We start from the raw sequence: 24,856 nt of genomic DNA on the forward strand, positions 1-24,856 counted from the left end.
AAGCAGCAATATTCAAACCCTAGGCAGTGCCTTCAGTTCATTCTCTGCTACCAACTACACTGCTTAGGTGTCCCCCCAGGGTGTTACCCCAGAAGCCTTCCTAGCTGTCAGCCCAGCTGATACAACTACTTTGAGCGTGTCTGCTTCCCAGTTGTATTAGATTTACGTGGCAAGGCTTTGGTAGCTGGGGGGCTGCAGGAGTAGCCTTTGTGAGAAGACTCCAGAAGCTGCCCCATGTCAGGTAAGAGCCAGCTCCAGTCATCTCCAAATGGACCCACCGCTGCCCAGAGCCAAGCCAATAAGCGACATCGTTTGCGCCTCTGTGACAGCAGTTTAAGAAAGGGGAAAAAAAACTGCTGCACCACAACAGCTGGAAGAGAGAGGAGTGAGAAACAGCCCTGCAGATACCAAGGTGAGTGCAAAAGGAGGGCAGGAGGTGGTCCAAGCGCTGGAGCAGAAGTTCCCCTCTGCAGCCGGTGGAGAGGCCCCTGGTGGAGCAGGCTGTCCCCCTGCTGCCCATGGGTCCCACATGGAGCAGATCTCCACGTTGCAGCCCGTGGAGGAGCCCCCAGTGGAGCAGGTGGATGTGGCCTGGAGGAGGCCCTTGTGAGACCCCACATGGAGTACTGCATCCAGGTTTGGGGTCCCTAGCAAAAGAAAGACGTGGACCTGTTAGAGCGAGTCCAGAGGGCTACAAAGATAATCAGAGGGTTGGAGCACCTCTTCCATGAAGAAAGGCTGAAAGCTGGGGATGTTCAGCCTGGAGAAGGCTCCAGCGAGACCTCATTGCAGCCTTTCAATACCCAACAGGGTCCTATAAAAGGCATGGTAAGGACTCCTTACTCAGGTAGGTAATTACAGGACAAGGGGAAATGGTCTTAACTAAAAGAGGATAGATTTCGATCAGACATTAAGAGGAAATTCTTCACTGTAAGGTTAGTGAGGCACTGGAACAAGCTGCCAAGAGAAGTTGCAAATGCCCCATCCCTGGAAGTGTTCAAGGTCAGGCTGGATGGGGCCTTGGCCTACTTGATGTAGTGAGTGGCATCCCTGCCCGTGGCAGGGAGGTTGGAATTAGATGATCTTTCAGGTCCCTTCCAACTCGAGCCGTTCTGTGATTCTACAAAGTGAGTGACTGAAAGAGCGGTAGACAAAGTGTTAAGGACTGACCACAGCTCCCATTCCCCCGTGCCGCTTGGGGGGAGGTAGAAGAGGGTGGATGGGAGGAAGGAGTTTTTAGTTTCTCCCTAGGCTAAGTCTGTTTTGCCTGTGACAATAATTGTTGAGTCATCTCCTTATCTCAGCCCTTGAGCCCTTTTCATCATCTTTTCTCCCCCTTTCCCTTTGAGGAGGGGGAGTGAGAGCACGGTTGTTGTGGAGCTCAGCTGCCCAGCTGAGTAAAACCACCACACCAGTTCAGGCAGCCACCTACGGCAATCACCTACACAGGACCAGAGGGGACAGCACAGCCCTGCTCAGTTTTTGTTTTATCTAATTTGTGTCATCACCGAGACATGGGAGGGACATGCTCCAACAAAGATGACATTTTCTGGGCATTCCTGGAGGCTTTTATTTACAAAAGCTATTTGTAAGAGACTATAGCCTCTTGTTCTCTATCTGATGCTGACTTGACTTCTCGAGTCTGTGAAATAAGACGCCGGTGTCAGGTCCAAGCTGTCTCCCCTCAAAGGGACATGGCTTCCCATTGTAACGTGGAAGAAAAGTCAAATTTGAGAGACCTCTCTCTTCTGGCTCAACAGCCAGCCTGGAAAGCAATTTGTCTGCAGTGCATGGGATCACTGGCTGCAGGAGAGTCCCAAAGACCCGCAGGCATTCCAGTGTAACGTGGATAATGGTGTCAAGCCAGAGCTTCTCTGCAGGGTGATTTCTGTTGAGTTTCCAAGGCTTGTGTCTCTGGAAGAAACCATTGGTCTGCCTTACACACAGGGCAATACATTCTAGAGCCTTGTAGATCTGGAAATCTTCAAAATAACTAGCCACCTGCAGCGGCAGAGAAGCCACAGACACCACAAACTCATAGTCTTCAGCAGAAGCCCTACCCAAGGCTTTTGTCTCCCTGTAATCCAAGATCTTTGGAAAACAAGACTCTGAGAAATAAGGGTAAGTGTTGCTGGGGTTAATGCTAAGGGCTGTTGACCGATTCAGAAGTCCCCCAAGCGCATCTGCCAGTTCTGAATTCAGTACCTTAACAACCTTGTCATCGTAATAGTCACAATCCCGCTCAGGTACACCCTGCCTTAGCAGGAAGTACCGAAATCCATCTACCGTGTACTGTCCAATACAAGCAAAAGGGTCGATCACGTTGCCCAGGCTCTTGGACATCTTCTGCCCACGGACAGTCCAGTGGGAGTGCACAAGTATTTGTTCGGGGGGTGGCAGCCCTGCTGCCATCAGCAGTGCTGGCCAGTAGACAGCATGGAACTTGAGGATGTCCTTGCCCACGATGTGGTGCGCAGCAGGCCACCACTCCCCATGTGTCTCAGGGTAGCCCACGACACTCAGATAGTTCACTAAGGCATCTACCCACACATAAACAGTTTGCGTTGAGTCACCGGGGACAGGGATACCCCACTGCAACCGGCTTCTCTCACGGGAGACAGACAAGTCTGGCAAGTCGTCTCCCAGCCAGTGAAGCACACGCTGGTAGAAAGGGTCAGGAGAAACGGCACGGGGGTTGTCACGGAGCCACTTCTGCAACGGGTCCCGGAATGCAGACAGCCTGAACATGTAATTCTCCTCTTTGGTCCAGTGCACCTGAGAAGACAGGAGAGAAAAGAATTACAGTCCAAATACTCTGCAAATGGTTTTACAATTTGCACACAGCACTCTCAGCATGGATTTTGTCACGTGCTCCCTTTGTATTTGGGTGTAAAGCCCTGGTATACTTCTATGCCTAGAGGGACCTCCTCTCCAAAGACACCACCTCCCTAGGTTCCCCAGAGCAACTACCTAAGAACCAAGGCACCTGGGATGGCTCAGCACTCAGCTTTGAAGGATCCTCATGCCCCCAGGGAAGGAATACCTTTCTACAAGCCGGGTTTGTGTGTCATTGGGCATGAATAATGAAGACAAGAACACACTTTCTTAGAAATGTAGTTTTGCAATTACAGTAGAAAATTATAAGACGACAAAATAACATTGCTAATTACTGCCTTATTAACAATCCTGGTAGGTGCCCTTGCTTTTCTCCTAGGTGCTTCTACTCTTTTTCCTCCATTCAAGATTTAATGCATTTTAGTCGCCAACTTTAGCCTATAATTATGTTTAAGTACTGACAGCTCTTCTCTCACACATTTAAAATCGTAATGTGACACAGCTGAAACAACGAAAACTCTGCGGGTACATAAGATACAAGTGAATTGTGTAGAGATACTCAAGAGATCTGTGGAAAGGTCAAGAATTCTTACTTTTTAAAGCTGACTAAGGCTCTAAAATAAGACAGCATCACGCAGGAAAGTTTAATTTTCTAGCACTGAATCCAAGGATTTCTGGCTGAGCCAGAAAGTGCCTCACTCTCGATACAACCAGTAAAGAACATACCACATCTCAAGTTGAGAGACTAAAGAATAATTTGTTTTAGTGGTATGTTGCACTTCAGTTTATCTAATTTCAGTCTGTAGCTGCTACTGCCTTTGCTTACTTGATTAAAAGGTTACCCCAAAAGACATTATACCCTGCATAAATCATAAACAAGTTATACAAACTTTTTTTTTTTTTTTTAATTCTGAATTCCTTATGATTTTCCATAAGATTCTTCAATTCTGGGGTATCAGCTCTCAGCACTGTCCAGGAGTAGCACTGTACACAGAGCTGATATACCATGTCATCTTCCATCCAGCCCTGGCCTTGGGAACACGGGGTAGTTCAGCCTCCTGCTTACAGCAGTCACCTACGCATCCTGAAAACCTCCACGGATGGAGGTCACAGAACCTTCCTGGGCAGCCTGTTCTACCGTCCTCATGGGGAAAAAGCTTCTCCTTAAATCCAGTCTGAACCTCTTGTTTCAGCCTATGACCGTTCTCTCCCACCCTCCTGTCAGGTACCACCGGAAGAACCTGGCTCCATCTTCTTGATGATCTCTTTATAGGTACACGGAGCTTCAGGGAGCTTGTTCTCAGGGTACGGAAGCCTGCTGCCTGTATTTTAGATCTAAGGAATGATTTATTTGCCTGAAAACTCATTCTCCCTGGCCCGAACTACATTAGGTGCTTTAACAAGAGATTATTTCATAACATACTCCTTTCTGTGTGAACCAATGCTCACATGCCCCAATCTAGCAGAAGTATTAAAGGAGCATAACCTCTGCTTAGCTCTGAAGCATGATTATCTGCCACAATTGTATTAAATCACGTAACTCCTGATACCTTATGGAAATTGCAGTGGCAGAGACACTCTGGGTCAGGTCCCATACTCCTGGTTGCACCATTCAATTGTAAGACGAGACCACAGGCAGGTAATGTTATTGTGTTTTATGTAGATCCAAAACCCATGTAATGACACATGACTGATGAAAAACATCTAGAGGCCAAATGAAACTGCCTCACCAACTAAGTCAACTGAAATTCTGGGCACCCAACAAACAGCTCAGTTATAAACAGCTTTATCCTTCCTTACATCTAACGTCTTTCATCACCGCTTTAAAACACTGTTTCCAAGCCAATGGCCTGTGAAACTCAGGAACGGGTGAATCTTTTCCCTGCCACATGGCTGAAATTTAAAATTCACTTGGGGTTTGGGATCCCATTGCCATCTCTCCCTTAAACAGCCATACACAGCAGAAAGACATTCTTTGAAGTATAGGCAAATCTCAACTGACACGAATTACAAAGCCTACAGGAAGCACTAAACGTCCCCAGATTTTCCTAGAACAAAGCACCACACAGTTATGCAGTGTTTATGCAGATGTGCTACAGTTACCTCATGGCCAGTCTCCAAAGACACCTTGTATGTGCGCCCCTGGGTGTCCGTACGCTCGGTGAGCTGGCTCTCGGGCAGGAAGCACTCGTCTGGAGTGCAGTACCAGCCCTCATACGACCCTTTGTAGAGCGCCCCGTGCTCCTGCAGGGCACCCCAAAAATGACACACAGCTCTCTGGTGGCGGGGCTCGCTGGTGCGGATGAAGTCCGTGAAGGAGACGGCTGCCTGGGTCAAGGCCTGGCGGAACAGAGCCGAAACGCGGGCGCAGAGCTCTGGGGGCGACGTTCCTGCCGCAGCCGCGGCCTGTTGGATCTTCAGCCCGTGCTCGTCGGTACCTGAAACGCCAGAGGGGCATGAGCGGGGAGCAGCCGGGGGAGGGGGGAGCTGGCCTGCCCCTGAGGGGACACGGGGGGGAAGCCACGGCTACCGGGCACCTCCGCGGAGCACCGTGAGAAGCGCCGGGGGAGCCGGCAGCGCCGGGACCGAGCCCGGGACGAGCCCAGGAGCGGGAGGGAAGGGCCGGGGCTCACCTGTGGAGAGGCGGCCGGGCCCGGCGCCGCGAAGCCCTCGGTGGCGGTGCAGCGCGTCGGCCAGCAGCGCGGAGTAGAGGTGCCCGAGGTGCGGAGGCCCGTTGGCGTAGAAGATGGGCGTCGAGAGCAGCAGGCGGCGGCGGCGGCCGGGCCCGGAGGCGGAGGAGCGGCTGCCCGGCGGGTGCGTGACGGGGAGGCGGCGGCGGAGCGGCCGCAACATGGCGGCGGCGGCGGCGCCACCACAGCAGCGGCGCAGAGCGGGCGCGCGGGAGGGGGTCGGCAGCCGCGGCCAATGGGGAGCCGGGCGGCCGCGCGTGCGCCGTGGGGGCGGCGAGGGTCGGAGAGGGTCAGGTCGCGGCGAGGCGGGCGGCGCCATGTTGTGCTGCCGCCTGGCCGCCCTCGGGGCGCGGCGGCACCTGCGGCCCCTCGGCCCCGCCGCAGGTGAGTGGGGGCTGAGCCGCGGGGGGGCTGCTGTGGGAGGGGGGGGGGAGGGCGGTGCGGGCGTTAAGAAGAAAAGGTTTGCGGCAGGAAAAGCGGGGCGAGTTGTGCGTCTTCCCGGCGCGGCAGCCGAACTGGCTGCTCGGTTCTGCTGCGAACCCTGTCAGAGAAGGGCTGTGGGTGACACACGGCACGGTGCTGGAGCTGTGAGCTGCGCCTGTGGTGATGGCATGTACCAAGAGAGCTGCTGAGGTGTATTAGCTTCCAAAGGCTGTTTCAGGAAACCATAGCTTAGATGGGGTTAGTTTGTGCTTGTATCCGTTTGGATTCTTGTAACTTCGTTGTGGCTCTGTCTCGCTAATATATGTGAAGAAATCAAGTGGGTATAGCGATTTGTGTGTTATAAGTATTAAAGCAGGTAGAAGTCGCTTTCTGTGTCAGGGGGAACGTGTTCTGCAGAGAAGCCCGGCCACAGTTGGCCTGCGGTGTTACAAGCACTGCTCAGAGCTGTCACTGTGATGCTGGTAGAGATCTAATGGAGATACTGGAGTTTAATCTCATACTTCAGCCTAATGTTACGTAGCTGTTCAAGTAGATGTGCTCTTAGTCTTGCTTGCGAAGTTTACTGATCTTCCTTTGAATCGGCAACCCTTGCTGCTGCCTTTCATTTGGGATGCCTTTGCTGTCAGCAAGAGCCTCTTTCTGGTGGTACTGTTCCTTGGTGGAATAAAAAACTCTCGTGGCAAATGGACTTTCTGTTGGTATAACCATACCTAGTGATTGTCCTAACGTGGTTATGTTAGCCTCTACTTGCACGTGTTGGAGAACTGGCTGGAGGGCAGAGCTCAGAGGGCTGTGATCGGCAGCGCTGAGTCTGGTTGGAGGCCTGTAGCTAGTGGTGGCCCCCAGCGGGCCGTACTGGGCCCAGTCCAGTTCAGCTTATCCATCAATGACCTGGACGATGGAACAGAGCACACCCTGAGCAGGTTTGCAGATGACACAAAATTGGGAGGAGTGTCCGATACACTGTGGGCTGTGCTGCCAACCAGAGGGACCTGGGCAGGCTGAGGCACTGGGCAGTGAGGAACCTCATGAAGTTCAGCAAAGGCAAGTGCTGAGTCCTGCACCTGCAGCAGAATGACCCCTTGCACCAGTACAGGTTGGGAGCTGACCTGCTGGAAAGCAGCCCTGCGGGGAAGGACCTGGGAGTCCTGGTGGACAGCACGTTAACCACGAGCCAGCAACGCGCCCTCGTGGCCAAGAAGGCCAATGGTCTCCTGGGGTGCATTCAGAAGAGTGCTGCGAGCGGGCTGAGGGAGGGGATCCTGCCCATCCATCCAGCCCTGGTGAGGCCTTACCTGGAGTCCTGTGTCCAGTTCTGGGCTCCCCAGTACAAGAGGGACATGGAGCGCCTGGAGCGAGTCCAGCGGAGGGCTACGAAGATGATGAGGGGACTGGAGCGTCTCTCATACGAGGAGAGGCTGGGAGAGCTGTGCCTGTTTAGCTTGGAGAAGAGAAGACTGAGAGGGGATCTTACAAGCATGTGCAAATACCTGCAGGGAGGGTGTCAAGAGGATGGGCCAGACTCTTTTCAGTGGAGCCCAGCAAGAGGACAAGAGGCAATGGGTACAAACTGAAGCGCAGCAAGTTCTGGCTGAATATGAGAAAATGATGCTTTAGACCAGCATCTGCCTCTCACAGAAGAGGCCTAGAGCAGGGAGTAAGAACAGCAAATGCACAGTACGCACATATCTCTGATGTACTCTCCCAGTGATATGTGCCTGGAACGCTCCTTCAGCAGGAGGTAGTTCATGGATCTTCACTGCAGATGGTCTTGCTATTGATTTGTTTGTAGTAGTTTTTGATCTTGCTTGTATTTTTGGTGTCCACAGGTGCCTGGAGCAGTCCTGTAGCCGTTAGTTCTGGCATACAATAATTCACTGCAGTGATGTGATACTGTGCTTTTCAAACAAATAGCTTGTTTACTTGTTTTCAGAAATGACTTGGTCTCTCATTTTAAAACATAACTTTGTATTGACAATCTTTTTGTGTTTTTGTCTAATAAATTGTATTCCTTAGGCAACTTGTTGCAGCGCTGGAATGTTCCCATAGGACTACAGATGAGCAGACAAGTGGCTAGCTCTGATGTGCCTGGGGGCAAAGGCAGTAGTTCTGTTTTTGCCCTTATTATGGGCTTGTCAACGTTAGGAGCGGGTGTATATGTAAGTAGAAAGGTAGTTCTTAGAAAAAAGCTATGCTCTCCTATCAAGTGCTTGTATTTCAGCTAACTTTCCTTAGCTTTTTATCTTTCTAGCTATTTCTTCCTTTGGTCAACTTGATAGAGGGGAGCTAACTGAACTATCTGGAAATTAACTTGTTTTTTTTTGGTGGTGGTGGTGTTTATTTTTGTTGTTTTTTTTTTTAAACTATGAAGGCACACGTTTTTACTAACCACAGCTCTATCTGTTGTCTTGTATGTGACAGTAGCATATGGTTCAGTGAGAATTTGATGGTATATGCTGCTAATACCAAAACAAACCTTTATTTGACAGATTTCAATTCAGAACATCAGTGTTTAGCTTGTGTAAGTATACCAAATCAACCCAGTGTTGAGAAGCACATGTTTATGTCTGACTCAAAGATTCAAAAGAGTAAACCTTTTCAGTCTAACCTAGAGAGTAAAACACATTCCCAGACAGCTGAAGAGTAAAAGCATTACCTAGAAGGGGACAGGTCCTAAGATTACATTATACAAATCTTTAAGATTATTTGTCTTTGAAGATCATATTTATTTAAAAGTTATGAGTTGTGATTTTTCTCCTAATGAAACTTTACCCCATGCAGAAGATTTCTGAGAAATAAATGGAATTTCAAAACAGTGCATGGCGGAAAAGTATGTTTTCCCATTAAATATTCTTTCATGTGCCTTTATTGTCCTTCTGTACTTCTTCCATCTGCCAACTCTTACTGAGTAGCAGCAGCAGTCTTGCCTGAGCTGAAGACAGCAGCTATAGGAAAAACTAATTAAGAAGCCATTTAAATTTGTTTATGGACGTGAAAGGAGAAGCAGCTTTGCTCTGTCATTCAGGAGGAGATTCAACTCTGAGTGTGAAAAGCTTCTGTAGTTATTGTCTAGCTGGAAAGAAGGTTGTGGTAAAAATTCTGGAGAAGGGACAGAAACCATGGGCAGCTGTGATCTGTCACTATGTGTGTGTATATATATATATATACACATTTAGTTTAAACTTCACTCATTGTCTGCTAAAAGCTAAAAAAGCAAAATCTTTGTTACTAGTAATAAGGAAAACATTATTAGATAGTCTTGAGAGACATGTGTGTTCCCAGCTCCCTCCCCTAGTCCACACTGGAAAATCAGTCCTTCATCTGAGCCAGACCTTTTGTTTTGAACATGAAAGATGACTTAAATAAGAGGTCTTTATCTTCTGAGTCCGAAATTGTAAGTATACGTACTTCTACCTGTAGCACCAATGTTTCTTTTTTTTGCTTTTTTGTTTCATTTTTGACAAACGAGGTAACTGAAAACATACTCTCTTTCTCCCAAGATCTGTTTAATCAAGAGTTCTTAATACTCAGCACTTTCCCTCTCTTTTCTCTCATTGCCTGTCTTCACCTACAGTTTTGCAGTGTCATCATCTAAGATATCCTTCTAGATCACTAATGTCTTCAGGTGTTCCTGGCAAAGCTGGCAGCAACCTACTGTTCTACTTAATTGTAGGAGGAACAGTCACAGGGGCAGGAGCTTATGTAAGATGCTTAAATAAATGTGTTTTTATTGGGTGAGCGGGTGGAGGGAGGGTACCTTAATGCCATACCAAGTTAGTTATTTACTTCAGTGAAGCCATCCTTGTGCTCCCTGGCCTCGAATAATTTCAGGGGACATTGACAAATAATTTTACAGATTTAATATTCTCAAATAATGTAGTTCTTAGGGGAAAAGTTGCCTTACAATAAACTTTTCTACATTTAATAATCCAAAACAGAAGTTTACAGGTGCGGGAAGCAGAATGATGCCTTGATGCTGTAACATGTACAAGGTATTTTCTTGCCTGTCTCTAGGTGTACAAAACATTGAGAGAAAACAAAGAGCGATTCACCAGCCGTGTCACAACAATAACAGCACGATCCCAAGAAAATGCATCGTCTCCTTCTGGTGGGTACTAGCTTGTTATTTCTACGTTTAGATTTATTTTTCATAATCTCTTAACTTGAGACTCGTAAAACAAATAGAACAGAGCCCTTCTCAAAACACAGATTAGTGTAAGTTGTACCTTCACAGCATCGATGCTTCTTAGTGCATTCTGTTCTTTTTGTGAATTCACTTGTCTTCCCAGCATGGAATGTGGTGCTAGCCTTCCCTGATGCAGAACAAGCTTCTATTTTACAGATGAAGTATCCTTACACACATCCTTATAGATAAAAGTAGCGTGTCTCTCGGGGTTTCTTTCTGCAGTTTACGCCTTCCGTGATAAAAAGAGAAAAGGTCCTGCTTTGGGCTTTCACCCTTACCTGGTTGGGCTAAGACATTCCAAGGGAACAGTATGGTCTGCCAACACTAAATCCTCAGTGCTGTGCCATGTCCCTGTTCCATGCATAACAGGCCGGGGATGCAAGGAGTACCATGCTTGGGCCATGTGTAAATGGAGGAATCTTGACAATTAGCGAAGCTCTTGATGCCTTACAGTCTGTGTGGCCCACAGGTTACTTCTTGAAGGTCTTTTGTAGCGTAAGATCTCAAGCTGCGCTGTCCAAGCTGTTGGGCCAAAGAATGGTGTATTTCATAGTAAGAGTGGCTTTAGGTCATAGAAAATGGGATGTTCTATGTCACTTGATTATGAAACCAACAGATTATCCTGGAAACAGGACAGCAAAGTAATTGCTTTGGTCTGAAGAAGAGGATAAAACATGTTTATCAGGGTTGAGGCCGGAAAAGAGAGTGAGAGGTTAGATGTTGAAGCAGAGATCTGGTAAGTCAATGTTTCTGGAGACTCTGCCCCTTTATGATGAAGAGCCTGTTAATAACCTGGTCTCCTTGAATCAGCTCTGAACTGCAGCTTCCTAAAGTTATCCTTGTTAGATTGTGTTTTGCTGCATTAAGTCAGTGTTGTCTTTTTTTCACATACAGGTGCTGCTTCTCGGGACTCAGCAGGTGAGGTCTTAATGGTAATATTTGACTTATTCCTCCATACAATCTAACCGCATGTTATTTAGAAACAGTACCTGCGTGTGAGAGGAAATCTAGTCTGGTACGAACTCAAAAGCTGGTCTCTTTTTGGAATGCAGTTAAAGGAGAATATACCTTAGGATTTCTGGTATGGTTTTGAGAATTTTGTTTTCTTATAAACGGTCCACTGATTGGCCAGTGCAGAGTTTTGGTCTTGATTTATGTCCATAAAGGTAATGAGGAAATAGAGCTAGATCAAACACTCAGCAGATTGTATTTCCCAAATAATTTTGACATTGGTTGCTGATTTGAATGGCAACCCTGTCATGTAGAACTCTGAGGTCTTTTCGCCTGGTGTTTTGAATGCTTTTTTTTTGGCTCTCTTGCTAACTCAACAGATTTACTATAAAACCTGACTGTTGGATTTCTAGTACAATATTTGGCCAAAGTAGAGGCTGAGCATGTTTTTGCTATCCTGAATATACTGTACAGAGAATGTCCTGGTGAGATCTGAAGCTTCTGAAATTGCATGTTCAATGCCAGAAACAAACTTCGTGGGTCTTGACTTTGCAGCCTCTTCACTGAGCTGTGCAAATGTAAGCAGCGTTCTTAAATAGAGCAGTTAGTAAAAGAAGCTCTTTGAGAGTCTGTTGGACAAGCATTTAACAGGCTGTCCAAATGTTAGTATTTCAAAGTTGTTATGTAGATCATTCTTACTCCTCCCAAACTCTCAAACCAGAGAAAAGTAGATCTATAATAGAAGAGCTAAACGATGTAAGCTGTGCTGCTGGCCTGTTCTGAAACTCTGCAGTAGTCATTGAGCTCAGCTGTGCAGATCTAGCTTAGAAAAACCATTTGATAAAATATACCAGTTTGAGTTATGCGGGGAGCCCGCTTTTAGTGAAGCAGCAGCATGGTTCGTGGGAAATATATTGGGATGGAAGGGAAGGGAGGAGGAAGTATTTGAAGGGCAGTCTGATGAAGGAAGTCTGTATGTGAAAGACGTCTGGTGGTGTACTCTGCTCTTTGCTTCTGGGCAGTATGTATTGCTGTATTTGTAGTAAACTGTCTAATATGTTACCTGCAGCTCCAGAAGCTCACCCTGAGGTCCCATCTCATGTTCCTTTCCTGCTAATTGGTGGAGGAACTGCTGCTTTTGCTGCTGCCCGGTCCATTCGGGCTCGTGACCCTGGTGCCCGGGTAAGAGATGCCCTATTCTAGAGCAGAGTTGTGTGGATGGCTGAATACCATGCTTGCTTCGGAGCCATTGTAGCGTGTGTTGGCATTGCCTGCATCACTACAACTGATAAGTTTAATGACTAATTAAAGGTGCTGATTGTGTCTGAAGATCCTGCATTGCCCTACATGCGTCCACCCCTTTCCAAAGAGCTGTGGTTTTCAGATGATCCAGATGTGACGGAGACTCTGCGATTCAAACAGTGGAATGGCAAGGAGAGGAGGTATGTCACTTAGGTAGCAAAGACGAAGAAGAGTGTTTATGAAAGTGTTTATGATGATAAAAATGTTCTTGTGAGAGAGCTACTGGAGAGCTCTGAAGAACAGCAGCAATGCTTTTTAAACAGATCACTGAGTAGATTTTATGTTTGTCTGTGATGAAGAGAGCCCTGGGTTGTGCATGGATCTGTTCATTGTCACTAGACTGACTGAAGAAGGACCAGAGCGTGGCATGTTGTGGGCAGAACCTGTGTGATATTTTGCACTGAACCATCTGAGTTGTGGAGTCCAAGAGACTCCGCAATAAAAGGCTGCAGGCATGTGCAGAGTGGCTTCTCGGAGATGTTGAGATGTTCCAGAGGTGCCAGCTGAGCAGCAAGGATTGGACTGAAAGGCGTGGCAATGCTGGCAGTTGTCAAGATGTGTGCTGCTTAGTACGTTGTGTTAGCTTAGTACTGAACGTAACTTGAATCTTGCTGTGATTCCCTTAATCATACGCCGCTGGGAGAAATCCTGTGAAATAAGTTAATAGTAAAGGTGAGGGTATAGCTTCACAGTTCAGAGCAGAGCTCTAGGAACCTAGGATCCCACTGGATCCTTGTGACATTTATGATCTAAACCCTTAGTGAAGTAAATACATGAACTTAACAGTGTGAAGCTGGTAGTTTTTAAAAATAAATAAATTCTGGAGCTTGTTATGGTTGCACAGAGTTGTCTTCATATCATTGGTAATTTCCAGATAGCTGGTGTCAGAGAGAAACTGGAACTCATTTGATAATTGAGCTTTTTTCAGCATATATTTCCAGCCGCCGTCATTTTATGTGCCTGCTCGCGATCTGCCTTTTGTAGAAAATGGTGGAGTAGCAGTTCTCTGTGGCAAGAAGGTGAGTACATCACTAGCAGTTGTTCTGTCATCATACAGTTCTTCCCAAACAGAACCCATGGTCTAAGCTGGAAGATTAACAGCTGTAAACCGTTGTGGGGGGTTGGCTGAGGAGGAGAATATGAAAAATTTTGTGAAAAATTTATACAGTGAATATGGGACTATCCTAATCTTAAGGACAGCATGCGTGAAGCTTGAAAGCAGGAAAAGCTATGAGAAATAGTAGTGATCTGAGGGACGTTGAAGCGGGAAGGATGAGACTGGAGTATGTGCATGGGACGAGAATATATGCAGCTTACAAACAAGGTGTGGCAAAATTGGAACTAGGCTATGTATCAACTAGAAGGAGAGGTAAAGAGAGTAGAGTGTCATCTGAGTTGCGGATCATAACATGAGCAAGAGCATTGTACAGAGGCAGCAGAAAGGTGAAAAAGAATTCATGGTGAGGCTTCTAATGTATTTGTTTCCTCAATTTTCTGTATATTGTTAAAATGAGACTTCAGTGATTTCAGTCTTCTTACTGCTGAATCACTTCTAGAGTCAGATCCTGGGAAGATCAGCCCGATCTGTTATTGCTGCCAAAAGAAGCTCTTTGAATTTCTCCTTCCAGTCTTCTCCCTTCCCTGCCTGCCCCGCCCTCCCCCTTCTGCCTCCCAGTAGAAAAATAGCAGCAACTTAAAGGTGGGAAAATGTTACAAGTTTTCTAATCAGTAGTCTGTGCAATTTTAACTCAAATGGATGGAATTACGGTGGGTGGAAGCCTGAGCTCTCCCGCTTGTTTAATTTTGCAGGTTGTTCATATGGATGTTAGAGGCAACATGGTGAAACTCAGTGATGGTACCCAGATATCCTATGACAAATGTCTGATTGCCACTGGTAAGGCTTTTTTGTGTGTGTGTTTTGTTCTCATCTCCTTATTCTGTGTGTTGTGTCAGGCTTTTTATTTCAGTGACATTTACCTGGCAAGGAAATTCCTGCCATGCGTATCAAACTCTTGGCAGAACAGTCACATGAAGGGCAGTCAGACCGACAAACGTGCCATTGGCTTTTCCACTTGCCTTGCATGAGCCAGCTTCTCTGGGATGTTCAAAGTTTTACTCTGAAAATCAGTAGGAAAGGAGGAAGAGGTGACTTCCCCAGCAGCTGGGTAAAGGAAGTCCTGTACAACTCAACATTTTCAAATCCTGCCTGTAGCAGTAGCAAGGAGAACCAGCTGCCTTGGCAGAACACTGCTCTAGCATCTACCCCTAGCAGTTCCACAGCCCTATGTAGTTAAAGTGGAACTGACTGTCTCCAGTTAGTGGAACGAAGTGTATAGAATTGGATTTTTATTTATTTTTCCACTGTGTTACTTGGGTCACCTGCTGCTTGCACAGGAAATCTTTCATGGTAAAAACCCAGAGCACAACAGTGAATAGAACTTACTGTAACAGCTTGAAAAGCACAGTCCAGATTGAAGTTAGCTCTGCACTGTATAGACAAACAGTGACAGGGCCAGCAGTCACTAGTCTCTCTTTATGCCCTCCCCTTCAGGTGGTTCCCCGAGGAATCTGCCCGCCATTGAAAGAGCAGGAAAAGATGTCCAGCAAAGGCTGACACTGTTCCGAAAGGTAAGCTCCAGTCTCCGATAGTCCTGGGGTGAAGTTGAAGAAATCAAAACCATTACCGTGATTTTCAGCTTGTTCACTCTTCTGCTTTGGGTCTAGGACAGCCTTCCCATGGCAGCAGCTTCCCTCAGCTGATAAAACAGGAGTCTGTTTGCTATGTATTCCTTTCTCTGGGCAGGTGAACAAGTTAAGAGTCTCTGACACCACTCTTGCCCTTACCTCAGGCCTGAGAGCTGTGTTATTGTGTTGGTTTTAGTCTTTCCTGTATGGCTTTGTTGTACCTTCCAAGCATTTTTAAATGCTTGAGCAGCATAAGCTCTATGATTTGCATCCAAGACTGCAAGTCAGTTTGGACTGTAAGCATTGTGTGCCTTCAGGACAACGATCAGATGGTGTTAAGTTAGGTTACTACTCCAGCCTGACACCCCTCCTGAATAAGTGTATGCCATATTTCTGCATCACTTGGGTAAGAGAGACTTTAGTCTGAAACAGGACAGAGATTGTTCTCATACATTGAATTTTTAGTGGAGTATGAAGTTGAGTGTTCGTGTTAGCTCTGGGATTGGCTTGGATAGTTTTCTGATGAGCTTATAAACTAACGCACGTGTCTTCTTCATGGCATTTCTTCACCTTCATCCTGTGTCTTGGGAGAAAGTGAATAAAAGACACAGAAGTTGGTCGGTGGACTTTTGTTTTCACAGTAGAGATTCTTTTTGCTGACAAGCTCCACGTTTCTTGAAAATGTGGGGTTTAGGACAGACATACAGTTTTCTCCTCAGTCTAGTTCAGGGAATGAATCAAGAATAAGAATCACATAATCGTCTAGGTTGGAAGAGACCTCCAAGATCACCGAGTCCAACCTCTGACCTAACACTAACAAGTCCTCCACTAAACCATATCACTAAGCTCTACATCTAAACGTCTTTTAAAGACCTCCAGGGATGGCGACTCCACCACCTCCCTGGGCAGCCCATTCCAATGCCTAACAACCCTTTCAGTAAAGAAGTTCTTCCTAATATCCAACCTAAACCTCCCCTGGCGCAACTTTAGCCCATTCCCCCTCGTCCTGTCACCAGGCACGTGGGAGAATAGACCAACCCCCACCTCGCTACAGCCTCCTTTAAGGTACCTTTAAGCCACATGGAATCTTTCTGCTCTGTGCTGGACTTGCACTGTGGTCTGGTCATGGTCAGGTTTGGTCTGATCAACTGTGGCAAGGGAAAGTTGTGTGTTGTGATCTGTGGTGTGCTTACAGTACTGTGTGTACTTTAGATCAGTTGTGTCTGGAAATTTCATTCTAATTTTCTCTTGACAGCTGGGGGGAAAACTCAGGAATCAGAGGCTGTCTGGACAGGGAAAAGTTTGCACAAAGACTGGGAAGCCAGAGGTTGTTTTTCTTTGTGTGACAGGGGAACAAGGGAAATGTGCTTCTCCTTCCCTTTTCTAAGTTGAGGAGAGAGTTACTCTTATTTCAAAGGGAGAAACTGAAGAATTTACCCTGCTGCCTTTCCTGTTTGAGGATATTTGAAATGGGAATACATCTTTCAGGTCGAGGACTTCAAAAGTCTGGAGAAGATTTCAAGACAAGTCAAATCCATCACAGTTATTGGTGGTGGCTTTCTTGGCAGTGAGCTGGCCTGTGCTCTGGGAAGAAGAGGTAAGTGTACTTCTGCAGGCAGCTTGCTTTATCTGGCACCTCTACAGAAGTGACAGACATGGAGTGCAAGCAGCCTGACATTATAAGCTTCCTTTTCATTCCACAACTGCTGAACTTTCACACGAATTTGTGATTTGTCTGAAATAACCTTAATGCACGTGCCTTTTGTTGGCTGCATGGACTGGCCTGGTTTTCAATTCTCTCATTAGCTGTCAAGCAGACCCTGACTACAAATGTTTTTATAAGTTGGGCTTTCTGAAAGCTTTGCAGACCAGTTGCAAAGTCATTCCACCCTGTAAAAAGTAATATATTTGTGCTCTCATACTAAAAGCCATCATAAAATTACTTCGAACTGTGAACTTTTTTTTTTAAAACTGTCAAATGCCTACAGCTTTCTGAATAGACTATTACTGTTAATTTCTGCAGGTTTCCAATAAGAAACCGAGATGTTAAGCATTTTACTTTGAAGTTTGCTGTCTGTTACCCTAGAGTTTTCAGGTGTATGTGACAAAGTGGATGGTCACTTTTTGATTCCTGTGGAAAATCTGGGAGCCAGAACTCCCAGTTTTGGAGACCTCTGCCAAGCTCCTTGTGTAAAGCAAAGTGAAGCTTGTGTCCTGAAATCTGTGCTACTGCTCTTTATTGATGAGATGTAAGAAGTCTGTTCTTTGCTTTCCTCTCAGCACGAACCAGAGGCCTGGAGGTGATTCAGCTGTTTCCAGAAAATGGCAATATGGGCAAAGTCTTGCCTGAATATCTGAGCAACTGGACCACAGAGAAAGTCAGAAGAGGTGAAGCCTTGCTTCAGTGCTCCTTCTCTGCAAGTGGCTGAGCTGTGATGTTTAGATCAGTGGCTGTTGTTTAACTCTTCTTTGTACAACACAGATCTCTGCTTGTTTAGCCTGTGGAGGCTTGGGAAAACTGGGTCCCTTGCGAGGTGGCCCAAGTGCAGAACAAAACAAGTTGCGGTTCAGGCTTGCCCTTGAGCAGTTTGGGTAGCACAGGGCTGCCAGGGCTCTCGCTTCTTAGTCGTTCCTCTGGCAAGGCCAAACAAATACGCGTGGTGATGCCAGTGATACACCTGGAATATCATGACACAGAGTGATCCCTGCTGCCATACAGCTTGCAAGTTCTGAGTTGCTTTAAGCCTCATGTAATTTTCCTTCTTACAGCCTAATCCAGTTGGCCTAGAATTAGTTCGAGAGAAGGATTGTGTAGCCCCATGCCTCATACATACACCTTTAGTGTAGTGTTAAATTGATCTGTAAGATCTGAGACACCTTTTTTCTGTTTCCTATATGTAGTGCAGAATCTATTCCTCTGGATTGATAGGTAGAGTGGGGATAGAGGAAGGAGGGAAACGGGCTGCAGACTGCCGGGCCCAGTAACTGATGGGTCTGATTTACTTTCTTTTGTTTGTGGGAGCTTTCCTTGTAGAACCTCTGGGTCTGGCTGTAACAGAACAGTAGGTAATTAAATATCCTTATTGCCTGAGAACCTGTCTTAGGGAGTTCTTCTGGATGTGACTTTGTCATCATATGAGATGTACTTTTAATTGTCAGTTAGGTAGCTCTTTCTGACTTGTTGGCTGGATTTCTTTCTCCTTGTGTCCTCCATCTTAGTTTGCACTAAGGACACCTGCTTCACCTGAAGACTATTGCTGAGCAAGTAATTACATTTATTACATTTGTTTCCAGAGGGTGTTAATGTTATGCCTAATGCCGTGGTCAAGTCCGTCTCTGTCTCTGGAAATCGACTGATGATTAAACTAAAAGATGGCCGAAAGGTAAATTTAAATGCAAAGAGTGGGTAAGTTTGCAGAGAGGCCACTGAGAGAATTAGAATAATAATTATAAATTCTCAAACAGGTGGAGACCGATCATATCGTGGCTGCAGTAGGGTTGGAGCCTAATGTGGAATTAGCGAAGTCTGCTGGTCTGGAGGTGGATTCTGACTTTGGAGGATTCCGGGTCAATGCAGAGCTGCAGGCACGCTCCAATATCTGGGTGGTGAGTATGTGGAGGAGTTTTCTGTCTGCTGGTTAAGCTGATGCAGTCAGAATACACAGAATTGTGGGGTATGACGTACCTCAATTAAGTGAATAAGGCCAAAAATAGCAATTTAATGAGTCCACTAGTAGCGCATACCCTGCCAGCAGCCTTGGAGCCTGTTCATGCACCACAGCAACATTTTGTTACTATGGTAATGAATGCATATTTTTGAATATTTCTTCTGTGTAAGAGGACTTGGGGTAGCACAAATTACTCTGTTGCATACGAATATCTCTTTGGTGGGAGTCAGGAGTTTGGCTCCTCTGAAAAACGTGTACCTGATACTGTCTTAATTTTCTGAAGATCAGTGAAAAATGTTGAGAAGGTGGAACTTGTGTGGCCTGGGGAGCGGGAGCAGGTCTGAATTGGGGGTTGTCAGGAAGACTCAGTTCATTATTGGAGTTGGTTCTCCTCCCAATGACTTTTCTCTTTTGTTCATTAATTTGAGCTTTTGATGTCTGTGTTCAGTCCTCACTGAATGAATCTCTCTTTAAGGCTGGGGATGCTGCCTGCTTCTATGATATCAAACTAGGCAGGAGACGTGTAGAGCACCACGATCATGCCGTTGTGAGTGGAAGGCTAGCTGGAGAAAATATGACAGGAGCTGCAAAGCCCTACTGGCATCAGTCCATGTTCTGGTAATGTTGAGTGCTTCTTTTGGTATTTCTTATTTGACCACGTTGTAGGAGCTATGACAAGATACACCTTGTAAACGTTCTGTTTTCTGATTGCACTTCCGCTGTATCTCTTCTAAATTATTTAAAAATAATAAGAAAAAAAAAGTCTGCTAGCTCAAAATATATCAGAAATACAGCGCTAGCATTAATTTAAATATGGGGAAAGGGCTTTTACTCTTCTGGGAAAAAATCGCTCAAAAATAACTATGAAGTGCCATCATTTATCTGGACGTTTGGTCTGTACTGCATAGACTCTGGACACAGAAGAGTTTATTAACTGTTAAACAAGGATACAGAAGTATCTGTTTCAGTTATGTGTTTTCCTTCAAGACACTCTGACCATGACAGTGGGGGACTCTGAGCTGCAGTCTTGTCTTGTTGACAGGTGTTAATGCTGGAGGTGTGCCAGCCCTTCCTGAGTTAGACTTCCTGTGCTAAAAAGCTGCCATATAGCAGGAAATCCTTTTACATTTTTTTCAAACATGTTCAAGATCCCTGCTGAGCTGGGTTCCTTGCGTGGTTGGCTGACATATTATTGGTATTCCTTTCATTCTCCACAGTCTGTATCTGAGGTTTATGACCAGTAATTTAGTAACGCACATACAGAGATATCCATATTGTTTTGTGTAATGCATCTTTGTCCTCAGCATAGCTGGGAACACTTTTGACAGACTGTACTTACTAAGCCCCGAATTGACTACTGTAAGCACATGAGTTCAAATTCAGCTGGTGCACAGTTCAAGGAGGTGTTAAAGCAACATGCAGTTCTCTTCAATCGTCTTTAAATGCTCTCTCTCAAATATGCATTAAATAATTGTCTATGCTGCAAAGTCTAGTGGTTATAAAACAAACGTGCCAGAAATTTAGTCAAATGGCCTTAAGTAGGACCTGCAGGAACACTTGCTTCTGCCTCAACCCCCTCTCCAAGTGACATTGGTACTTAGCAAGCAACACAGAAGACTTCTGCAAGTACTTCTAATGACTAATTACAATTTAGTACAACCAGTAATTACAAGCAAGTAATTGTCTACCAGTGTTCATATCCACGTCCTGAGGTCAGATGAGTAACTTTTCCAAAGGGTCAAGATATGCAGCTCTTGAAATTAGTTAAATTTCCTCCAAAGGAGCAGGTTTTAAGTTTTTATTCGCTAAGCTCATTTCTTCTGAAACTGATGACCTTAGACTTGCTCTATCTTGATTACTTCTTTCACACTGACGTATGCTGTGGTGGTTTTACTCGGGTGGGCAGCCAAGCTCCACCACAGCTGCTCTCACTCCCCCTCCTCGAAGAGAAAGGGGGAGACAATATGATGAAAAGGTCTCAAGGGTTGAGATAAGGATCGCTCAACAATTATCATGACAGGCAAAACAGACTCGGAGTAGAGAGATGGGAAGATTTATTACCTATTACTCACAAGCTAGAGAAGTGAGAAACAAAGGAAAGAAACCAAAAACGCCTTCCCCCCCCAGCCACCCTCTTCCACCTCCTCCCCCAGAGCGGCACAGGGGAACTGGGGAATGGGGGCTGCGGTCAGTCTGTAGCACTTCGTCTCTGCTGCTCCTTCTCGGTCACTCCCCTCCCCTGCTCCCCGTGGGGTCCCTCCCAGCCACGGGATGCCGTCCTTCCCAAACTGATCCTGCAGGGGCTGCCCACAGGCAGCAGTTCTTCAACAACTGCTCCAGATAAGGGTCCGTACCACAGGGTCCATCCCTCAGGAGCAAACTGCTCCAACCTGGGTCCCCCACGGGCAGCAGTTCCCCCCAGGCCCCCTGCTCGTGCGTGGGCTCCTCTCCACGGGCTACAGGTCCGGCCTGGAGTCTGCTCCAGCAGGGGTTCTCCACAGGCTGCAGCCTCCTCCAGGCCACATCCACCTGCTCCACCGGGGGCTCCTCCACGGGCTGCAGCGTGGAGATCTGCTCCATGTGGGATCCATGGGCTGCAGGGGGACAGCCTGCTCCACCAGGGGCCTCTCCACAGGCTGCAGGGGAACTTCTGCTCCAGCGCCTGGAGCACCTCCCACTCCTTCATTGACCTTGGGGTCTGCAGGGCTGTTCCTCACTCCTCTCTCTCTCCCAACTGCTGTTCCCCAGCAGTTTTTTCCCCTTTCTTAAATGTGCTCTCACAGAGGTGCAAACAGCATCTCTCATTGGCTCAGCTCTGACCAGCAGCGGGGCCCTTATCTAACATCGGGCAGCTTCTGGATTCTTCTCGCAGAAGCCTCCCCTATGGCCCCCCTGTACCAAAACCTTGCCACATAAACACACTACGTATGCATAAGAGGTGGTGTTAGTCAGTGTGTGTGCCATGATCTCTTGCATGACGCTGTCATTAGGGTTTGGGTTGGAATTGCTCTACATTTGTAATGCTAATCCTATAAATGAGCTTTGGTTTTTTTTTTTTTTTTTTGGTTCATTCCTAGGAGCGATCTGGGCCCCGATGTAGGGTATGAAGCCATTGGACTTGTTGACAGTACTTTACCAACAGTAGGGGTCTTTGCTAAAGCAACAGCAAAAGACACACCAAAATCTGCAACAGAGCAATCAGGTAGGTGTATAGTCTTCCCTGGGAGCTGTTTGTGTGCGTGCAAGGTTTTGTGTCTTGTTCTGCATAGTGGCAACAGTCAGTCTGGTCTCACGGTGGAGCACTGTAAGACACAGCATCTGTAAGCTTCTTTTCTAGACCAAGCGTTGAATGCTGGTTTTAACGTTAAAATGTGATTAAAACAGTGTTCACCAAGACATCATCATGTAACTCATTTACCAGATTAAACACTTTATTTTCCCAGTCAAGCTTAATTTCCTCCGTAGCAATAAACCGATAAGGTTATGCACAAAAGAAACTGTGAAAGTCTAAGCATATTTATTTTTCATATACAGTCTGCAAGAAGGAGACTGGTCAAGGTCCCAGTGTAAGGTCCTGTAAGGGCTGGGGCAATCCCGAACATCAGTACAGACAGGGTGATGGATGGCTTGAGAGCAGCTGTGTGGAGAAGAACTTGGGGGTATCACAGAATCGTCTAGGTTGGAAGAGACCTCCAAGATCACCTAGTCCAACCTCTGACCTAACACTAACAAGTCGTCCACAACTGGAGGATTGGTGGATGAAATACTTGGCATGAGCTAGCATTGTGTGCCTGCATCCCAGAAAGCTAATTGTATGGGGCTGCCTCAAGAGAAGCATGGCCGGCAGATTGAAGGAGATGATCATCCCCCTCTACTCCATTCTCATGAGTACTGCATCCAGCCGTGGGGCTCCCAGCACAAGAAAGATGTGGACCTGTTGGAGCTGGTCCCAAAGGTACACAAGAATGGTCACAGGGCTGGAGCACCTCTCCTTTGAAGAGAGGCTGAGGGAGCTGGTGTTCTTTAGCCTAGAGAAGAGAAGGCTTGGCCTTATTGCAGCCTTCCAATACTTAAAGGGGGCCTACAGGAAAGATGGGGAAGAGATTCTCCACCAGGGTGTGTAGTGATAGGAAAAGAGGTAACAGTTTTAAGCTAAAAGAGAGTAGATTTAGATGATATAAAGAAGAAATTATTTACAATGATGGTTAGATACCTGGAACAAGTTGTCCAAGGACGTTGTGGATGCCCCCTCCCTGTAAGTGCTCAAGGTCAGGTTGGATGGGAATTTGAGCAACCCGATCTAGTGGATCTCATGTCCTTGCCCATGGCAGGGGTTTAGAATTAAGGTCTCTTCCAACTCAAACCATCTTTAAGGTCTCTTCCAACCCAAACCATTCTGTGATTCTATAGCGCATGTGGTGATGGAAGCCAGGAGTTGTCAGTGTTATGCACTGTGTTAGGGTTTCTTCATTATGGTGTTAAAGAATCTTAACTTTTGCTGGTGTCAAGTCAAAGAAAAACACACCTCAGTCTCTTACAGAAGCCTTCTCTTTAGCCTGCCTTCATCATCACCGGTAGAGAGCTGCTGCTTTTCTCTGCACTGGTTGTTTGATATGACCTCTTTACATTAGGGACAGGTATCCGATCAGAAAGTGAAACCGAAGCAGAAGCTTCAGAAGTTCCCACTTCTCCAAGTGCTTCACCAATGCCTCATGTTCCAAAGCAAGGAGAAGACTATGGCAAAGGTGTCATTTTCTACCTCAGGGATAAAGTTGTGGTGGGAATCGTGTTATGGAATATCTTCAACAGGATGCCTATCGCTCGAAAGGTCAGTACAGGACTAGTGTGCTGAAGAGTGGGACTGTTGCTTTCAGCTTGCTTAGATCTGGGATTTGCTTGTCGAAAAACATATCTACCAAATGAAATGAGAACAAGTAAATGCAGATAAACTTCTGTAATGAAATGACAAGTCTGATAGATGAAAGGAGAGCAGTGAATATCGTCTTCCTGGGCTTCAGGAAGGTCTTTGATGCTGTCTTCCATTAAGATCCTCACAAAGAAGCTGGTGAAGTCTGTGTTGTAGACAGATATTGCTACATTTAAATTTGGCTGTAGTAAGTACTGTTGGCACGTGGTGGGGGTGGTTTTATCCTACTGGGCAGCTGAACTCCAACACAGCTGCTCTCTCACTCCCCCTCCTCAGAGCGAGACGGGGAGAAAATGTAATGAAAAAAAGGGCTCGAGGGTTAAGATAAGGACAGGGAGATCACTCTCCAGTTAATGTCACAGACAATATATTGTCACCAGGAGGCTTTTAGAGAGGATCTGAAACGTGTCACATTGGCTGGGTGACTGTGTAGGGTTTGCAATACTGGTTGTTTATAGCATATACAGGTTTTAATGCAAGCTTCCTTCTTTCAGATCATCAAAGATGGGGAGGAGCACGCTGATCTCAATGAAGTAGCAAAGCTTTTCAACATCCATGAAGACTAAACTCCAGAATTCAATCACTGCAATAGGAGTAGGGCAGCGGGTTCTTGCTGACTGTGTGCACCCCTTCATCTTGGAGAACTTGCTCTGAGCACTCTTTAATATTTCCCATCACCTACAAGTCTAATGTTTGCACCAATAAAATCAAGATTCTTCTAAGTTAAATGTCTTCTTCCTGCACATGTGCATTGCTGGTTTTGAAAGGGGAGTGTGCTGTGTGCCTCTCTCAGTTTTTTCCCTCTTATCAGCAGTGAAGAAGCCTGCAGAAGTGCCTGTTTTCTTGCAGCACTTCCTGACCAGAGAGCTTTCAGTACTGCCGGCTAACTCTGTGGAGGTCTGTGCTCTTGGGAGCAGGTGCTGCCAACGTAGGAAAAGTGTGTCCTGATGGAATGAAATAGTACATTGATGGGGTGTCTCCTATGTAAGCTTGCATTTAAAGCCAGGGGTCTGCACTAGTCTGGTGACCAGTATAAGACAGGATATAGAAAGGATGGGAAAAATTAGGAGTTAGCTTAGAGTGCTAAGGCAGCAGATAAGGGACTATGTTATGAGACTGCTGGAAGAGGTACACTAATGCAGGTTCGGAGAAAACAGGTTGGAGGGGG

The 24,856-nt window shown here is 46.4% G+C and overlaps 2 protein-coding genes and 1 long non-coding RNA gene across 6 annotated transcripts in view; 1 reads left to right on the forward strand and 2 right to left on the reverse strand.

Moving 5' to 3' along the window:
• Positions 1–1,475: 1,475 nt before the first annotated feature.
• MARS2 (methionyl-tRNA synthetase 2, mitochondrial) lies at positions 1,476–5,775 on the reverse strand. The gene is made up of 3 exons (XM_035541306.2): positions 5,469–5,775; positions 4,939–5,273; positions 1,476–2,775 (listed from the first exon to the last, which is right to left on the reverse strand). Exons 1-3 carry the CDS (start codon positions 5,686–5,688, stop codon positions 1,597–1,599), a joined length of 1,734 nt encoding a protein of 577 aa, XP_035397199.1. The 5' UTR covers positions 5,689–5,775; the 3' UTR covers positions 1,476–1,596.
• An 11-nt stretch (positions 5,776–5,786) lies between these two features.
• Positions 5,787–24,410, forward strand: AIFM1 (apoptosis inducing factor mitochondria associated 1). Of its 3 annotated transcripts, none has more exons than XM_035541304.2 (17): positions 5,787–5,909; positions 7,986–8,128; positions 9,984–10,077; positions 11,050–11,073; positions 12,176–12,288; positions 12,418–12,548; positions 13,337–13,427; positions 14,218–14,302; positions 14,960–15,036; positions 16,582–16,690; positions 17,374–17,481; positions 18,388–18,476; positions 18,559–18,699; positions 19,237–19,379; positions 21,839–21,963; positions 23,393–23,589; positions 24,183–24,410. In XM_035541304.2, exons 1-17 carry the CDS (start codon positions 5,843–5,845, stop codon positions 24,252–24,254), a joined length of 1,809 nt encoding a protein of 602 aa, XP_035397197.1. In that variant the 5' UTR covers positions 5,787–5,842; the 3' UTR covers positions 24,255–24,410. The 3 variants fall into 3 exon arrangements, with proteins under 3 accessions (XP_035397197.1, XP_050569305.1, XP_050569306.1); XM_050713349.1 differs by lacking the exon at positions 5,787–5,909 and adding an exon at positions 9,544–9,671 and having other exon boundaries at positions 8,003–8,128; XM_050713348.1 differs by lacking the exon at positions 11,050–11,073 and having other exon boundaries at positions 9,984–10,081; positions 12,150–12,288.
• Positions 10,006–24,856, reverse strand: part of LOC126913455 (uncharacterized) — a 32,072-nt gene continuing 17,221 nt past the window's right edge. Inside the window, exons 2-3 of one of the 2 annotated variants that reach the window (XR_007708784.1) lie at positions 14,386–14,525; positions 10,006–13,533 (exon numbers count right to left, since the gene is read on the reverse strand). This is a non-coding gene — a long non-coding RNA (uncharacterized LOC126913455). The remainder of the gene's footprint in view (positions 13,534–14,385; positions 14,526–24,856) is intronic. The other variant, XR_007708783.1, reaches the window with a different exon arrangement.

Source organism: Cygnus atratus, chromosome 13 (genome assembly GCF_013377495.2).
Source record: "Cygnus atratus isolate AKBS03 ecotype Queensland, Australia chromosome 13, CAtr_DNAZoo_HiC_assembly, whole genome shotgun sequence".
Taxonomy (NCBI): domain Eukaryota; kingdom Metazoa; phylum Chordata; class Aves; order Anseriformes; family Anatidae; genus Cygnus; species Cygnus atratus.

What these genes read in the sequence shown, in the direction of transcription:
- MARS2 (XM_035541306.2), bottom strand. Translation starts at nt 5,688, where the DNA reads ATGTTGCGGCCGCTCCGCCGCCGCCTCCCCGTCACGCACCCGCCGGGC. An exon ending in GCCCGGCCGCCTCTCCACAG is followed by an intron (nt 5,274 to 5,468) that starts GTGAGCCCCGGC and finishes CTGGCGTTTCAG; the next exon opens with GTACCGACGAGCACGGGCTG. An exon ending in CTTTGGAGACTGGCCATGAG is followed by an intron (nt 2,776 to 4,938) that starts GTAACTGTAGCA and finishes CTGTCTTCTCAG; the next exon opens with GTGCACTGGACCAAAGAGGA.
- AIFM1 (XM_050713348.1), top strand. Translation starts at nt 5,843, where the DNA reads ATGTTGTGCTGCCGCCTGGCCGCCCTCGGGGCGCGGCGGCACCTGCGG. An exon ending in GGCTGACACTGTTCCGAAAG is followed by an intron (nt 15,037 to 16,581) that starts GTAAGCTCCAGT and finishes TACATCTTTCAG; the next exon opens with GTCGAGGACTTCAAAAGTCT. An exon ending in CACGCTCCAATATCTGGGTG is followed by an intron (nt 18,700 to 19,236) that starts GTGAGTATGTGG and finishes TCTCTCTTTAAG; the next exon opens with GCTGGGGATGCTGCCTGCTT.